Here is an 18,725-nt window from a genome sequence, read left to right as displayed (position 1 = left end):
AGTAATGAAATACAATTTGGAAGGGCATATCTCTGTCAAAAACTATACATCAGAATCTAAAGCCAAAAAGAAATGCTTTTTAAGTTATGCAAGGTGTTAGATGATACATTCTTTTGCTGGGCTTTCTGGGTGGGCCTACCAAGTGCTGACTTTCCTGAGCAGAAGGGTTTGCAGGCTGGGCACAGATAAAATTCAGAAACATAAACTCTAAAGCTGAAAAACAGCTTTGATCCTAAGTCTCTCCCCAGACAGCTGGATACTTTTTGAGACCCAGAGTGCACCTGTTAAAATAGATGGAGAAGGCATTTCAATGTCTTCCTTACAGGCAATTTCTAAAACTTAATAGAAAACGAGGAGGGCATCAACATGGGTCAGAACTCACAGGTTTGCAGGCAAAGGAGCAAGATCCATAGGTAGTGCTGAGCCATGTTCTTCTAGGCTGTACTCTTGTGTGAATGAGAAGACGTTCCTCCAACGAAAAGCCAGCTGCAAGTAAGTTTCCCTGCTCAGCTTATAACCACCACTAAGAAAGGAAGTATGAGCGAGCCGATTGGAGAAACACGGGTCTGTGCATTATCATGATAATTTTTTTCCTATTATATAATACAAAATGCCTAGCATTAATTAATTATTTATTCAGCAAATATTTATTGAATGCTTACTGCGTGCCAGGCACTCTTCTGAGAACTGGCATATACAGAACAACAAAGCAACGGATCCCTCTCCTTTCACGGAGCTCACGTTCTTGTTGGGGAGATCAGCAATTAAATAGGCAATTCCCATATAGTCTGAGAGGTGTTGCAAGAGAGGAAATACAAGGAACTGGGAGAGCAGCAGGGTCTCTAACCCATGCAAGGAGAGTGTGGGGAAGGCTTTCTAAAGGAACCGACAGCCCAGCTGAGGTCGACTGGAAGAGCAAATTAGCATTCTTAGGTGAAAGGTGGTTGGAGGATAGGGAATAGGAAGAATGTGTTGACACAATAGGGACCTAATAAATGGTAGCGACTCACATTGTAGAATTACAGTTATATGGGTGGCTCAGTCGTTAAGCGTCTGCCTTCGGCTCAGGGCGTGATCCCAGAGTCCTGGGATCAAGCCCTGCATCGGGCTCCTCTGCTGGAAGCCTGCTTCTCCCTCTCCCTCTCCCCCTGCTTGTGTTCCCTCTCTCGCTGGCTGTCTCTCTCTCTGTCAAATTAAGAAAAAAAAAAGTATAGAATTACAGTTATATAATTATATTACATATAATTCTACTGTATATAATTGTATTATGTAATTATATTGATTATATAAATTATATATTATGTATTTGTGTAGACTATATAACATAATGAATATAATTGCATTATGATTGAACTACATGTAACACAGGACCGTTCTCTAGTCGAGACCTCCACTCCCTGTTAGAAGAATAACAGGAGTCTTGTATATATGTGGGGTGTCAGGGAGAGGTGATGGGAATAAATATTTGGGCCCATGCACCAAGCAGTTTAAATTTGAACCCAACTATTTTGGGGAACGCTGGGGGAAGCTGAGGACATTACCCCTGAGACCCAAGGGCAGTAAGATTGTATAAAGGTTTTCCCACTGAGCAGTGTCCTTGGCCAACTCGTGGGCCTCCAAAATTGAACTATCATCCTCATCATTCTCCTTACATACTTGCTCAAAATTCAGTAGTTGAACACCTTTATCTACATAAAGGTGGTATGTGGTGAACTAGGCAACAGTTTGGGACCAAAGAAACGTTGAAAATAAAAATAAAATTTCCCGAATTAATTTATTCATTTCACAAGATTGAACCATATTACTTTCATACTTTTAGCAAGATGTCTTCCTGAAATATGTAATTGCTACAGGAGCAAAGCCACACACTATCATCTATTCATTGCACAGAGAAGGAAGAAAGAAGAAAGACTATGAAGTTGCCAAGAGCTGCTGAAAACCCAACTTTGTATCCTCTTTCTTCTTTTTTCTTTCTCTTTAGGAATGTTCAGTCCTCTCTGGCCATTTACAACTGTAGCTTGGTCTCATGTCTATATCTTTAGAAATTCTAGGTGGTATCCTACTCAAGGATGTATCTCCTGTTGAACCAGGACCAGTGTTTTATCTCTGTCTTTCAGCCTTAGACCACCAAACAACTAGTATATTTTTATCAAGAAGATAACTAACTTTTGAGACTCCTTCTCTTGACATGATGCAGAAAGATGCAAAAGTCCTCCTATTCCATAATAACAACAACAAAAACAAAATAAAAATCATACTTTTCTATGGGACACACAACGAATGGTGTATGCAAAAACCCTTGATGGACTGAATTCCAGTGGGGCAGGAGGTTGGTCTGGGGTTCAGACTAGAAGAGCAAGCCTGCCATCAACAGAGACTTCGAGAAGAAGGACAAGTTTAGATGAAACTTAGGTGGCAGTGTGCCCTGGCAAGACAGGATGGGATTTGGAAGCCTCCAGGGCAAAACCAAATCGTTTTGCCCAACAATTCCCATCCCCTCCAGAATTTTGCTGAGAAAGTGGCACTGAGGAGGGACTGGAAATCAGAGACATATTGTAAGATATCACGTATTTCATAATAGCTGGATCCTAGGGTTTTAATATAAAAGTGGACCAAAAACTACTGAAACTACAGCCAACCCCGTCCCACCCCAAATATGAGCAAGATCTAAAAGGCACTGGTGGTGAAGGACGTGAAGGGTTAGGTTAATTACAGATGAATTCAATCCAACTCTGGCCCTATTCCAGCTCAATTTCATCCTAAGGGAAATATTAATGATCAGCTTCTCCCTCAAATAGCCATGCAGAGGGAAGGGGTTACATTCCCAAGAAAATAAATAAAGCAAAGCAGAATAAAAAATATTATAATGTTATACTTGAATATATATTATCCTTTGTTTCAAATTCTATTTTGTCTGATATACATATTGCTACTTCAGCTTTCTTTTGGTTTCCATTTGTATGGAATATCTTTTTCCATCCCTTCCCCTTCAGTCTGTGTGTGTCCTTACATCTAAAGTTATGTACATCCAATTACATAATGATAAAGGGGTCAATCTGACAAGAGGATGTAACATTCGTAAATATTTATGAACCCAACATAGGAGCACGCAAATATATAAAGCAAATATGAATAGACCTAAAGGGAGAAACTGACGGCAAGGCAATAATAGCAGGGGACTCTAATACCCCATTTACATCAATGCATAGATCACCCAGACAGAAAATGATGAGGAGACATGAGCCATAAATGACCCATTAGACCAAATGGACTTAACAGATATGTACATGGAACATTCCATCCAAAAACAACAGAACATATATTCTTACCAAGTATACATGGAACATTTTCCAGAATAGGTCATATGTCTTCATAAATTAAAGAGAATTGAATTCATATCAAGCATCTTTTCTGACCATAATGGTATGAAACTAGAAATTACACAAAGAAAACTGGAAAATTCTCAAATATGTGGAGATTAAACCAAATGCTACTGAATAATTAAGGGGTCAAGGAAGAAACAAAAAATTTTAATAAATCTTGCAATAAATTAAAATGGAACTAGGACATACCAAAATTTGTGGGATGAAGCAAAAGCAGTCCTAAGAGGGAAGTTCACAGCAATAAATGCCTACCTCAAAAAAGCAAATAACTTTCCACCACAAGGAACTAGAAAAGGAAGAACGAGTGATGCCCAAAGTCAGTGGAAGGAAGGAAACAATAAAGGCTAGAGAAGAAATAAAGGAAATGAAAAAGGATGAAAAAGAAAATAGAGAAGAAGATCACTGAAGCAAAGAGCTGCTCTTTGAAAAGATAAACAATTGAAAAGACTCTCACCAGTAAAAAAAGAGAGGGGTCAAATAAAATCAGAAATAAACCTCCACGTATATGGTCACATCATTCATAACAAAAGAGCCAAGAATCTAGAGTGGGGAAAGGACAGGCTCTTCCATAAGTGGTGCTGAGAAAACGGAATACTCACGCGCAAAAAGTGAAACAGAATTACACCACAGACAGACTAACTCAAAATAGATTAAAGACTTGACTATAAGACCTGAAACCACAAGACCCCCAGAAGAAAACATAGGCAGTGAGCTTCTTGACATAAGTCGTGGTGATGATTTTTTAATCTGGCACCAAAATCAAAAGCAACAAAAGCAAAAACAAATGGGACTACATTACACTAGAAAGCTTCTGCACAGCAAAGGAAACCATCAGCAAAACGCAAGAGCAACCTACTGAATGGAGAAAATATTTGCAAATTATATATCCGATAAGGTGCTAATATCCAAAATATAAAGAGAACTCCTACAACTCTATAGCAAAAAAAAAAAAAAATCCAATTAAAAAATGGGCAGAAGACCTGAATGGACGCTTTTCTAAAGAAGACATACAGATGGCCAACAGGCACGTGAAAAGATGCTCAACATTATTAGCCATTAGGGAAATCAAATCAGACCCACAATGAGGTACTTCTACACATCCTTTCAAATGGGTACAATTAAAAAGACTCACCGGACTGGTTAACTTTATGCGTCAACTTGACTGAGCCATAGGATACCCAGATAGCTGGTAAAACATAATTTCTGAGTGTGATGTGAGGGTGTTTCTAGAAGAGGTTAGCCTTTGAATCGGTGCACTGAGTAAAGCAGGGGAAGGTTGAATCGTCTCTCTGTGGCTGACTGCCCGGGCTGAGACATCAGTCTTCGCCCTTGGCTGGGGGTCGCACCGTCAGTGCGCCAGTTCTCAGACCTCCGGACTCTGACTCACACCACCAGCCTCCTGGGTTCTCCAGCTTGCAGGCAGCAGACTGTAGGACTTTTCAGCCTCCATCAATATCATGAGCCTGTTCCTTATAATAAACCTCATTTTCTACCCATGTAGATATCTGATCGGTTCTGTTTCTCGGGAGAAACCTGACTCCCTGTTCCAAATGTTGGCAAGGACGGGGAGGAACTGGAGCTCTCACACACCGCTGGTTGCTGTAGACCGAATGTTTGTGTCCCCCTAAAATTCGTATGTTGAAACGTAACCCTCCATGTGATGTATCAGGTGATGGGGGCTTTGGAAGGTGATTTGATCATGAGAATGGAGTCTTCCGGGGTGGGATTAATGCCCTTATAAAAAAGGCTGCAGAGAGCGTCCTTCTCCTTCCACATGGGAAAACAGCACAAAGACAGCCCTCTACAAACCAGGAACTGGGTCGTCAGGGCACTGCTTCTGCTGGCACCATGACCTTGCACTTTCTGACCTCCACACCCATGAGAGATAAACTTCTGTTGTTCATAAGCCACCTAAATGCAGGATTTAGTCATAGCAGCCTGAATGGACGAAGACACGATTACAAGCCCTTTAGAAACCCGTGGCAATTTCTTAACAAGTTTAATGTCACCTACCACATAATTCAGCTCTTCTTCTTCGAGGCATTGACTAGGAAGAAATGACAGGCTGTGTCCCTACAAAGACTTGTACACGAATGTTCGTTGCAGCTTTATCCGTAACAGCCAAAAACTGGAAACAACCCAAATGCCAATCAACACGTGAATGGATAAGAAATCGTGTGACGTTGATACAAGAGAATACTTACTCAGCAGTAAAACATCGGTGCACACCCCAACATGGAGAATCGTAGTGTCATCACGCCAAGTGAAAGAAGCCAGACACAAAGTCTACTCTCAGTTCCAGTTACAAAAATATTTTAGAAAATGTACCCTTCTCTATAGGGACAGAAAGCACATCAATAGTTACCTGGTTGGGGAACAGGTGGGACTGGTGGGTAGGATCACAAAAGACACAAAATAACTTTTGGCAGTGATGGGTGTGCTCATTATTTTGAGTAATGTTTTGTGGTGTATATATGTGAAAATATACATATACATGTGTTTAAGCAATTTAAGCATATTTGGAGTCCCCTACACCTGTTTTCTTGAGTAGAGAGCACTTTGAGAACCGGAAACTCAATTTACACTGTGTTCAATTTTTGTGGCAAGTATGCAGATGGACTGAATATCCCCAAACGTCAGACTCGCAGTATTACTGCTAGACATTTTCTATAGCTATTGTCACCTTTCCTTGGAAAATGGTAGATGGTGTGTCATCTACTGATTCCTAGTCCTTGAGCTCCTATCAAGTCGTCGACACACCTGATTTCATCCAGCCTCCAACATAATTCCTAAATGTCCTTTTTACAGGAGCTCTGCAATAAGCCCATCGTAGTGTGTGGTTTGAGCGAGAGTGTGCAGGATGACAAAAAGTACCCGCAATCTGCTTAAAGGACGGAGTGATCATAAAACTTCCAGGCCCCTAACAGCATAGCGTTTAGATTCATGAAGCAAAAATTCCTTGAAATACAACTAGAATTTGTCAGAAGGATGGCCATGATTCTTTTGATTCAAATGGACCTGGCCGTTTGACATTTTCATGATGGTGCCCATGGGCCAGCTCGCTGTAGCGTGTCCTTCTAATTTCTTCTTGGTGGAGTGTTACATCCACGAACAGGTCAGCCAGAAGCCACTTTTTCTACTGCCTCGTTCTTTCTCTGGCCAATATGTCATAATGCCTTAATAGGCTGGCCTACACCTGGAAACCAATCGGTTCTATTAGTGCCTACACATTACCTTTTAAGAAACATACACAAATCTATATTTTTCTATCAGTAATAAGAATCAATTAGTATTGATATCCCTGCCTCCTAACAAAATGAATTAGCGTTTCTCTCTCAGTGAGCTGGAATGATGTCCACATTCTGAACTTTATGGGTCAATTCCTTGTTCTCCTCTTCCTAGAATAATCACATAATTTATTATCCAAACCAAAGGATGTTTGAGATTTAAAAGGGCACTTAGAGAATTAATACTATTTTATTTTGTGAAATATTAATATATGGGAAGACAAGTTGGTTTTTATTATAATTGATGAGACAGTAGGATATAGGTGAGGTTCAGTGGGGTGGAGTCCGGAGCCAACGACCAAGAAAGAATTCTTCAGATGTCTTTGGTGCAAAATGGTGGTTTATTAAAGCACGGGGACAGGACCCGTGGGCAGAAAGAGCTGCTGCCCCGGGGTTGTGAAGGAATGGCCTATTTTATACCCTCAAGTGAGGAGGGGGCTAGGGATAGCGGAAGTCTCTAAGGAATTTTGGAAGCAAGGTCTCCGGGACCTTGAGGGGGCTAGCTACTGTTGGGAAAGGGTCATTTATTACCGTCTAATAAAACCTGAGTCATGTGCCCCTTCAGATGTATATCAGTGGGCCATATGCTTGGGGATGATTGCCAACACGTATCTTGGGGGTTAGAGATAAAGGTAGTTTCCAAAGGAATTTCTATAGTTAAAGTAGACTTACAGGATCTTGGTGGAGGGGAGAGGGTCAGGCCAGGACCGCCTTTTGCCCTTAGCAAAGTATTAACATCGAGGCAGCTGAACTCCTAGAGGAATGTCACCATGCCTGTTTCAAGGACTTGTCAATGGGCTGTAGGTAGTAAGGACTGTGTCTTTGTCCTCTAGGGCAGCCAGGAGTGCCTGAGGAATGTTGCACACATCCCATGGGGGGGGGGGTTGCAGGGAGTCAGCTTCTGCTTTGTCCTCAGCTTGCCTTCTGTTCCCTCATCATTTGCATCTCCCACTATGGGCTCTAGCACTTAGTAGGAACTTAATAACTTTGTTGGATGAGTGAAATGTTGGGTACAATTAGGAGTCTTCTGTGGCAGAAACGTACAGCAGTGAACCTGGACCAGAGTCGGCCCTCAGTGCGCACTGGGCTTCTTTATCTCCGGGCTCGGGGTCGACGCTCCCCCCAGCTGTCCGCGGTGTGCACTGACGCCACCACTTCCGTGGGTCCACGACTAAGCCTTGCTCCTGTAGACGGGGAAGCGGACTGGGTGGTGCTGGCGTCCGGTGGACGGTGCTGCCACATCTCCCTCTTGTGACGGTGCTGCCACATCTCCCTCTTGTGACTGCTGCGGGGAACGCGTCACAGAATCCTTCCTGGCTGTCAGGGCAGCCTTCGGGTGGGTGCCTCTGAAGATGTCACCCCAGGTGCCCTTTGGGTTGAGGTAGGGTTTGGGCATCAGTATTTTTTGAAAGCTACCCTGGCGACTCTACTATTTACGGCACCTTGGGAATATTGGCAGGCCTGCGCCCATACAGCTCTCTCCTCTGGGGGAGGGTGGCTGCTGACCTTGGTGACTGGGGGGCACTAGCAAAGGGGACAGCACCACAGCTCACCGAACCCCACAGCCGCCCTCAGTCTCTCCCAGCGGCAGACACGAGGCTGTGGAACGTGTCTTGCCCACACCGCTATGTCATGAATCTTCCCAGTAACACAACACAAAAGGGCAAATTCCTTGATGGACTGTCCGAATTTTATTCATTTCCAGGAGGTAGAAACAAAAACCCAGGGGATGTAACTGACTGTCATGAGTGGTTCTGGAGGCCGCCTGCGCGCCGCTCACCAGCCACGTCGGGGGCTCTGAGCAGAGTGGGTGTCCTCGAGAGGCTTGGGACTACACCCGGTGGCACTTCGGAGCACCAGCCCCTTAAAACCGAGAAGGGTCGGTTCCTCTTGAGTTCTCTAGAATTCAGACACGCTCAGTCAAAAGAAAACATTAGAAAAGAAACGCGGGGAAACTGGGCTCCGGGGTATCAGTTTCATTTTTCAGGCCTGAGGAAAAGGAAGGCTCTAGTCCCACCAGCCGAGCCTCGGGGGAAGGTGTGAGCGGAGGGCTGTGGGCTTTCCCACTTGAACTTGGAGCCTGATGGTGCAGAACCAGGCCTCAAATGTCACTTGAAGGGCAGCCTGGAAGTCCGCAAGGCACCGCCGTCCTCCTCAGTGAGGCCTCGAGCCTCGGCCAGGGAACTTTGAGGGGGGAGCTGCTGCTTCTCCCCTTTCTTTCCTTCCTTCCGTCGGGCAGAATTCGGCCACGGGAAAAGCCCAAGTGTTGAGAACTGAGCCGTTGGGACAATCTGCGTTGTGCTGAGGGACTGAGGGCTCATAACCCCGGGGTTCACGAATCCTAGACAGTAGCTTCCTCGGGTTCTGAGAACAGACAGCGAAGGAGCCCAGGCGAATCCGAGGCTGGTGTAGGGAACTTTTTTTTTTTTTTTTTGGCCTGCTCAGCATTGAATCTCACTTGCTCGTGTCTGCGGAATTCCCTAAGTCGTAAGACGCAGAACTCACCAACCACTGTGAAAGTGGAACAAGTCAGACGTTCAACTCCCAGCCTCCCTCGGAGGCAGAACATGGTTGTGTGACCTAGCAGTGGCCACTCAGTCCCACGCTCTGAATTAGAAACTGGAAAGGAAGAGCTGGAAGGACGCCGGACGGGTCACTTGGGTGCAGACAGCACGCCAGGGACACCGAGTTTCCGAGTCCGGTGGAGGCAGGGCGGGGGTCGGGGTCTAGCTCCAGTAAGATGACAGTGGCCCAGCTGGTCCCCAGCACCCTTGCGCTGGAAAGTCGGTGCCCTCATCATATGGTTGTGAGAGGGCTGCTGATTTTCCGAACCGGGGTTCACCAAGGTCTTCCAAGGACGTACTTAACCAGTTTAAGTGAGAGCTTCAATTAAAGCGGGCCCGCCTGAGAGCTGAGAATGGGAAGAAAATAGGACTTTGCTGAAAGAGGCCCTTTCTGTCTGCAGCCTGCAATTTAAGTCGTTCAGCATGCAATTATCTGACACTGTTGGGTTACAATATGCTAATTTTCTACGTCAGGATGCATTTAATGTGAGAAGGGGGTGCAGGTGCCTGGTAAAGACCCGGATGACGTGAGGCCACGATGTCAACGGGTTCACAACACGGTGGGAGCATTTTAGCTGAGACTGCGCAGGCGTTGTTCAATGGAGTAAACAGAGAAGTGGGGGTTTGAGGATCATTGTGAGAAGTGAAAGATCAGCCTGGGACAAGCTCTGATTCTGCCGCGTTCCTCTGTCACGCTGCCACCAAACACTTGTCACGTTTCTTTAAACCTAATGCCATCTGCACAGAATACGTTTAAGTATTCTTATACTTAAATATTACATCTATAAGTATATATATGTTATATAATATTAAATTTAAATATTCTATAATTTTTTAACAATCTTAGGTGATTTTCCTTCCATTATTCAAAGCTCAGAGACTTCACAGTCATGTGGTCAGTTTATTGACCCTTCAGCTTCTGGATTTTCCAAATAAAATACTGACTCTATTAGCTTCTTTCATAGACTAGTCTCAGAGTGTTCCACATATAAAAAGGAGTTCACCCTTCACTGTCCGTCCAGAGATAGAAAGGCAGACACAGAGCCTTGATCAGGTCTGTGTCGAGCGGGGCCAGCTCCCAGGACAAAGCACAGGCAGCCAAGATGTACGATGTTCCAGACGTTGTGGCTGGTGGTCAGCTGTCTGAGAGGGGTACTGGATGTCCCAGCTTCCTGCCTTTGGCTCTTACTGTCCAGTCCCAGCAAGGAGCAAGACACCTGGGGGTCTGGGCTCCCTGGGCCCATGTGACCATTTCCGTCTGCTACACCGCAGAGCTGGAAAGCTATCCCTAGAGCTCTCTCTTCCAGGCCTGGCTCTGAGGAGCAGCCTGAGTGCTGGGAAAGCTCAGTCCCTTGTCCATGTGGGTCTGAGGAGCGGGCTGAGTGCTGGGAAAGCTCAGTCCCTTGTCCTTTGGGTCCGAGGAGCAGGCTGAGTGCTGGGAAAGCTCAGTCCCTTGTCTACCCCACAGGTGGCTGTGGAAGAAGCGTCACCGAGGAGTTGATCTGAGAAGAGTACAGATGTGCAGGGTGTCACGGGGAGCCTGGGACCTGGAGCCAAGTTCAGTGGTTTTTGTGGTCCCTCCTTATTCCTTCAGAAAGTCCCTTCACTGAGTCCGTGGTGTCAGCTCTCTGGAAGTGTCACGCTGGCATAGACTGTGATGGAATTTGGTTCCTGGCAATGAAACAGAAATCTGTGAGCAGAGGCCCTAGCTTCACAGGCTACAAATGGAAACCGCGCTCCTTAGTAAAAGGGAAGAGGCTCCGATATCGGGTGGAGCAGTGACTTGCTGGGAGCGGCACCCCAGGGCTCCAGCTCCCTTCCAGGTGTTGCACCCATCACCAGCGGGGAGACCCGGGACATGTCTTTCTTTGCTCTCTGCCCTGACCTTGCCTTATAAGGAAAACCATTTGCTTTGCCATTGGGCATGGGGCACAGTTGGGAAAGCCAAGAGAACTCTGATTGACTGAGCTTCAGAAAGGGATAGTGAGACCCAAAGAGAGAAGGAAGGATTGCAGCAGAGAGGGAGGAAAGAGAAACAGGACTGCAGGCAAAGATATCTTCCAGACAGAGTAGATTCAAGAGTCAAAGAAAGAGAGGAATGGAGGAATTCAGGAGTTTTTTCTGTAAAATGTGAAGTACAACAGACTGTGTTTGATGAAGAAAAAGTCACTAAAAATCTGCCTTATTTCTTAAAGCTTTTAAAAGTCAGATTCATGTGTTTCCTTCTCCAGAGGATAAGGCAGTGTTCTGAGACTAGATCTCCAGGTGCAGACGGGGCTTCCTCCCAGGCATTTCCAGGTGTCTGTCCAGTAAGAGCTTTGAGGCAGAGGGCTCAATGTAGGCATTTCTGTGGCCTTTTGATCCTCAATTAGCCCCTAAAATGCTTTATTTAATAGAATCCCCCCTGGAGCCAAGATTTCAGCCCAGAATTTATTTCTGTCCCTTCAGGAGAAGGAATAGTTCTTGCGGAGCAAACTGAATCCATGCTGATCTTGCAGTGGGGGTAGCTGGCGAGGCTCGGTCTGGGCTGCGCACCGTGTCCTCTTCCGGGCTCGTGCCGGGCACAGCTCCACTGCTAGACACTCGGATGCAGTTGGGCTGGATGGAGCCCACTCACGAGCCTTTTTACAAAGCTGTCCTGTGATTTTATAATGCAGCTAGACTCAGGAGCTCTTGGACTCAAGATGCAAATCCTAAAAGTGAACATGCTCTGGGACCACTTGGGGACGTTGTGTTTTAATGTACAGAATCCTTGTAGAAAGCTCTGGGAATCTTTATTTTTAGAAATATGCCAGCTGATTGTGATGTGGTTTTTGGTCGGCTCTCAAAGAAACCCTAGCAAACAGAGAGAGTGCTGGGTCCCCATGTGAGCAGCCAGGAGGCGTCTCCCGGAAGTCCCGCAGCCAAGGCCATGGAGGGTCCTTGTGACCCACTTGCTAGGGCCTGCCTTCTCCACTTCAGGACGGTTCTATTTCAGCTCTACCCAGGTCCCACCATTCCCCTCCTCCACCCCTTCCCTCCCCGCAGAGAGGAGGCTCAGAGAGGTGCCTCACCTGGACAGGCTCGGGGACAGGTTCTGTGGCAGCAACATAAATGGTGGTGCAGGGGTCCTGGGCTGGCAGGGGATCAGGTGTCTTGTGAACAGACTGCAAGAGAAGCAAAGAAAGAGGAAATCAGCTGAGCAGAGTTGTTTCCATCCGATTCTCCCCATGGAGAAGCACAAGATCCAGAAGGTTTGAGTTAGCGAGCCCCTCAGAGTCAACTGGTCCAGCCTCCTTCCCAGGTGGAAATGCTCTTGCAAATTCCCCAGAATTCAATTCTCAAGGCTTTGCTTGGACTCGCCCGTGGCATCGTGGAGCTCACAGCCTCAAGAGGCAGCCTGCTGCACCATGAGCCCTTCCCAGATGGGGTGTCTTCCTCGTGCTGAGCCGGAACTTGGGGGGTTGTCACCAGAGCAGTTGCAGGGAATGGGATCTTCCTGACATTTGTCTCTCTCCCGTCACCTTCAACACACCAGGTTCCTCCCATTCCACACGGCTGTTCCTGCTATTCCTGACTCTACAGGGTTTCCTGTGACTGCTCGTTGCTGCCCAAGTACTGACCTTAACAATAAGCATACATATCTAGGTGTTCACAGTGTTTTCCACGGGTGCCCCATTTGTCTCATGTCAACTCTGCGCGTTAAATCCCGTTCGTACGTTTCACAGATGGAGGAACTCAGGCTCTGAAAGACTTAATACTTTCCTATGTGCGTGTGTAAGAAATAGCAAAGCCAGGAGTCCCACGAGGCCACTCAGCTCGAACTGCACGCTCTTCCCAGCAGGCTATTCTTCTTTGGTTACCCCAACTTATAATGACCTCTCCTCTACCTAAATTCCCAGATACTTAAAGTCTAATTCATACATGATGGCACTTAACTGTACGATATTTAAAGCACTCTGATATATTTACATGTATTTTCAAACAGGCTAATTATTCCTATATTTCTCCCCATTCCCCACAAAAGTAGTGCTGGGCATGTTTTTAAAAAATCCGTTAATGTTACTTTAAATGACTTACAATCCATAATACCAGGACGAAGTCAGTGCAGGGGTAAAATGACACCACACCCCCATAAAATAGAGGTCAGAAGACTTATGCTAGGGATGTCATCCTTTCAACAGGTTTCAGGGGCTCTGGTCTGGCATAGGGCTACTCCCCACTTCTCCTGGCTGTAGGGCAAGACTAGAACTAAACATGGGCCTTAATGTGAGAAAGCTCAGAATCTTGTCCTCTGATGGAAAAGGTAAGGAATTGAAAAAGTTTACAGGAGGAAAGAAGATTCAAAGTGGGATATGATCTTTCTCTTTATATATTTGATGGATTGTCATGTAGAAAAGGAATTTGATTTCTTCTGTAGAGTCCTTCGGGTTTAAGCCAAGATTGGAATTCGGAGGAAATATTTTGGTTCAATATAGTGAAGATCTTTCTAATACTGAGAGATGCTCAAATGTGGAATGGATTGCCTTGGGAGGCAGGGAGTTCCCCGTTACCAGGGCTTCTCATACGTGAATATGCATGTGCCTTACCTGGGTGTCTTGTTAGGAGGCTGATCTATTTCAGAAGACCTGGGGTAAGCCCTGAGGTTCTGCATTTCTAATAAGGTCCCCGGTGATGCTTCCACTGCTTGTTGATAGACTATATGATAGTAAAAAGGAGCTAGCAACACTTTGGAAGTAATGATGAAAAGAAAACTCAAGCAGTAACTGAGTGATTGAAATAGATGACTTTCAAGATCCCATACAACTCATAGATGCTATATTTTGGAGAAAAAATGAATTTAAGGAAGAATTACTTGCAATAATGAGATAGATGAATGAGAATGTGAAATAATTTAATTAAGAGACCTTTATCCACACCGCCTGTCTTCCTGTCTGCAAGGACTTTGGTGTGACCTGACTTACGGGCACGGGGAAGAAGTTGGTAACTTATGCTTTTAATGTGTAGTTAAGAAATTTTGGAAAGGAGGAAAAAGTATAAAGGAAACCACCTATAAGTCTTTCTACTTCAACACAACATGGTTAGCACATTGTTGGATTTCCCTTCAGGATTTTTTTTTTTAAGATTTTATTTATTTATTTGACAGAGATAGAGACAGCCAGCGAGAGAGGGAACACAAGCAGGGGGAGTGGGAGAGAAGAAGCAGGCTCATAGCAGAGGAGCCTGATGTGGGGCTCGATCCCAGAACGCCGGGATCACGCCCTGAGCCGAAGGCAGACGCTTAACCGCTGTGCCAACCAGGTGACCCCCCCTTCAGGATTTTAACCTGGATTTAGGGAATTCTCTTAAACACAGTTGTAATAACTTAGTACATTTTTGTACCCCCGTGTCTTCAATTACGGCACGAGTCCAGCATGACTTACAAGGAACTCCAGGGGTGTTATTCTCACACATTCTTTGTGACCAGTGTCCCCCAGAGTTGTACAAGGCAGCAGTCCTGATAAGACCTACAAGAGTTCCCTAGCAGACAGCAAATGTGTGTTACGTAATTCTCTATTACCCTAGTCTTTATAAAGGTATCATATCGCCGTTATGAATAAGAACAAAGGAAATATTAACATTTAATCATTGTCCACATTATTAGTCTTTATATGATATCATATGACATTGCAACTATGAACAAAGGAAACTGTAAAGACAGGGGTAGGTGTAAATGCGTATTGATGTGTAAAACAATAACAATTACGTCTCCTACATTTAAAACATACATGAAATTAAAATAATGGCCCAAAAAGGCACATAAATCAGAAGGTGAAGTAACAGGGAAGATAAAGTATTGTCCAGGAAGAGAATAAATATTAGACTTTGGTGAGTCAAGGATGCATTTTATAATTTCTAGGTTAGCAACTAAAAAACAGGAAAAAAGTTGCTTAATTACTAAAAGGGAAGAGAACGGGATAATAAAAGTATAATTGAAAAGATTCCGCCCTCAGAAGAACCTCTGACTCAGATAGCTTCACCCGTGAATCTTACCAAATATTTAGGGGAAAAATCACATCAATCCTGCCCAAACGAAATAAACCCTACAGTGGGTTGAACTGTGACCCCCTCCAAAAAGATAGATCCCTCCAGAATCTCTAAACGTGACCTATTTGGAAAAGGGTCTTTGCAGATGTAATTAAGGTAAGGATTTCAAACTCAGGTCAAGCTGGATTAAATCCAACGATGAGCACATCCTTGTAAGAGACAGGGAAGGACAGTCCTTGTAAGAGACAGGGAAGGACAAGACCCAGGGACGCAGAGAGAAGAAATGTACATGGAGGTGGAGGCAGAAGTTCTAAAGCTTCAAGCCAACCAATGTCAGAGAGCGCCTGGAGCCACCAGAAGCTGGGAGAGGTAAAGCAACGTTTTCAGAAGGAGCACGGCCCTGCCCACACCTCCATCTTGGACTTCTGGCCTCCACAACTGTTAGAGAAGGACTTTGTAGCTCTAAGTCTCCGTGTCTACAGACATTTGTTACAGCCACACTAGGACATGAACGTGCCCTCCTGCTAATTTGGTGAGGTTAGCATAATCTTGGTATCAAAACCTCACCGGGGCATAACAAGACAGGAACATTGTAGGCCAGTTCCACTCGGAAACCTAAACAGGACATCAACAGCATCTTCTCAGCAAAATACGAATAAAATAAAACCCGGCAATATTAAAACAGACCAGACTACATGGCTTCTATTCCAGGAATGCAAATGCGGTGTACTCTTTGTAGATCAGTGTGGTTCAGGTAAATAAAAAAGATCAATATAAGAAAATCCATAAGATCATATCAACAGATGCAGAGAGAGTGTTGATAAAATTCAACTTCAATTCCTTAGCAAACCAGGAATAGAAGAAAATGTTCTCAACCAGATGAAAAGGCAGCTATAAAAACCTTCAGCAAAATCCATATTTAATGGGCACATGTTGAAAGTTTCCTTTTCGAATTTGGAACCATCCAAGGACACCTCTTTCAACACTTCCATTCAACACTGGGTAGGGTGTCTCAGCCAGTAAAACAGGAAGAGAAGTTATGTGATTGGAACATGAAGAAATATACTGTAATCTTTTTTACAGATGATACAATTGTGTGCAGAGAAAATCCAAGTCATCTATAGATAAATGACTAGAATTTATAAGTGGGCTTAGCGATGTTGCAAATAGAAGGTTAAAATACAAAAATTAACTGTATTTCTACTTATCAATAATATATAGAAACGAAAATCTTTTAAAAAGATAATGTTGATGATAGTATTCCAAAATCTCAAGTGCTCAGATACCAAGTAATAAATTATGATGGACAAGTCCTCTTATGCAAACCGTAAGACATCGTTTAGAGAAATTAAAGAAGACCTCCACGACGGAAAGGATGTATTATTTTGTGAATGGAAAGACTCAGTACTGTAAGTATGTACGGTCTCCTCAAAGGGATCAGTGCAGTTCGGATTAAAATTCCAGCAGGATTTTTAGGTAGAACTTCACAAACTGAATCTAAAATATATATATTGAAAATGCAAATGACTGAAAATGGCCAAGAACTCTTGAAGAAGTAAAAGCACAAATGAGAAGACGTTTTACCAGATATCAAACTTACAATGAATCTTATCTATAATGAATTTGTAAAGACCGTATGGCACTGGCACAAGCTTAAACAAACAGGAAAGGGAGCAGGATAGAGAACCAAACAATGGATCCTCACGTGTACGGACCCTTGGTTTGTGATGAAGCCACCTTCTCTGTCAGGGGCAAGGGCAATCTTTTCAATATATGGTCGATAGGACATCCATTTGGAGAAAAATGAAACCTGACCCATCTCACACTCAACTCCAAAAGTCATTTTCAGGTACATAAGAGATATAAATGTGAAAGATAAACCACACAGCTTTTAGAAAATGATAAGATATCGTCATTACCCAGGAGTAGAGAAAGATTTCTTAAACAGGACACAAAAATTGTTATCTTTAAAGGAAGAGATTACTGAATTGCTATACAGTTAATTAAGAACCTTTCTTTATCAGGTGTCACTGAGAAATTGCAAAGGCGAACCACAGAATGGGTGAAGGTATTTGCGAAAATGTAACTGCTAAAAAATTTAAAAATTTTTTAAATTATAAAATAAAATGTAACTGCCAAAAAGCTAAAGTATCTAAAGAACTTGTCCTAATCACTTTAAAAAGCCTGAAATTCAAAGGAAGATGGGCAAGAGATTTAACAGGCACTTTAAGAGAGAGGACAGTAATATGTCCAATAAACATAAGAAGCATTGTCCAGGGGCGCCTGGGTGGCACAGCGGTTAAGCGTCTGCCTTCGGCTCAGGGCGTGATCCCAGTGTTATGGGATCGAGCCCCACATCAGGCTCCTCCGCTATGAGCCTGCTTCTTCCTCTCCCACTCCCCCTGCTTGTGTTCCCTCTCTCCCTGGCTGTCTCTATCTCTGTTGAATAAATAAATAAAATCTTAAAAAAAAAAAAAAAAGCATTGTCCAACTTCCTTAATAAATAAGGAAATGCAAAATACAACTATAAAAAGACACGTTCAACAGAATGACTAAAATTAAAAAGGCTGGTAACACCTAGTTTTGATTAGAATGTGTAGCTGGCCTAAAAGTAAATGGATGCCCTCACTTTGAAAAGCAGTTTGGCCTTATCTGGCCAATTTGAGGATATGCACACTGTATGAATCAGCAATTCTACTTCTAGGTACATACCCAACAAAAATAGGTACACGTGTCTACCAAGAGACACACATGGAAATGTTCACAGTTGGAATTTTTATAATAGTCTCAAACTGGAAATAACCCAAATGTCCATCAATAGTCAACTAGATAAATGAATTCTAGTATATTCATGCACTGATATTCTATAAAGCAATGGAATGAATGTATTATATCCAAGCATAAAGACATATGAATCTCATGAAAGTAATATGGGGGGAGGAACAGACCCAAGAGGAAAAATACTGTAGAATCCCATTTTTGTCAAGTTAAAGAGAGAGAGTACACACTAAAATATATTTTTAGAAGTCAGGGTAATGATATCTTTGATGAGAAGGGAGAAAATAGAGATGAAGGGAGGTCTTGTGGGGGTTGTTGGCAATCTTCTGTTCCTCGATCTGGGTGGTAGTTATATGGTATTAGAGCATTCAATACTGAAAGGTGTCATTTCTCAAATAGGTCTGTAGATTCAATGCAATCCTAATAGGATCTGTCCCCTTTTCTGATACTTTATATATATTATATAGATATATATATATCTATATATATATAGATATATATATCTATCTATCTATCTTTCTGATTCTGAAATATATACAAAAGTATAAAGGGACAAGAAAACTGTTGGAGAAAAATAAGTGGGAAGATTTGCTTTACTAGGTAACACGATAGGGTAATTCATTGAGGTGACATTTATACTTTGTGCACTTCTGGTATATATGTCATAGTTTACAGTAAAAAGAGCAGCATCAGACAGTAGATAGGGA

At 43.6% G+C, this 18,725-nt stretch overlaps 2 protein-coding genes across 4 annotated transcripts in view; both read right to left on the bottom strand.

Annotated features, from left to right (window-relative positions):
* LOC100479123 (SLAM family member 5) overlaps positions 1-5,442 on the bottom strand; it is a 33,465-nt gene extending 28,023 nt beyond the window's left edge. The window contains exons 1-2 of one of the 3 annotated variants that reach the window (XM_019809194.2): positions 1,011-1,029; positions 383-486 (exon numbers count right to left, since the gene is read on the bottom strand). In XM_019809194.2, coding sequence (XP_019664753.1) covers positions 383-428 — 46 coding nt within the window. In that variant the 5' untranslated portion in view covers positions 429-486; positions 1,011-1,029. Of the gene's footprint in view, positions 1-382; positions 539-1,010; positions 1,030-5,396 lie in introns of those variants that run through there. The other 2 variants (XM_011236296.3, XM_011236295.3) reach the window with 2 other exon arrangements.
* A 2,896-nt stretch (positions 5,443-8,338) lies between these two features.
* Positions 8,339-18,725, bottom strand: part of SLAMF1 (signaling lymphocytic activation molecule family member 1) — a 35,762-nt gene continuing 25,375 nt past the window's right edge. Inside the window, exons 6-7 of the mRNA XM_002928437.4 lie at positions 12,288-12,380; positions 8,339-10,905 (exon numbers count right to left, since the gene is read on the bottom strand). Coding sequence (XP_002928483.1) covers positions 10,855-10,905; positions 12,288-12,380 — 144 coding nt within the window. The 3' untranslated portion in view covers positions 8,339-10,854. The remainder of the gene's footprint in view (positions 10,906-12,287; positions 12,381-18,725) is intronic.

The sequence above is a fragment of the Ailuropoda melanoleuca genome, chromosome 8, assembly GCF_002007445.2.
Source record: "Ailuropoda melanoleuca isolate Jingjing chromosome 8, ASM200744v2, whole genome shotgun sequence".
Lineage (NCBI taxonomy): Eukaryota > Metazoa > Chordata > Mammalia > Carnivora > Ursidae > Ailuropoda > Ailuropoda melanoleuca.
The sequence above is the reverse complement of the archived record's forward strand: the minus strand, read 5'-3'. Positions and strand labels throughout refer to the sequence as shown.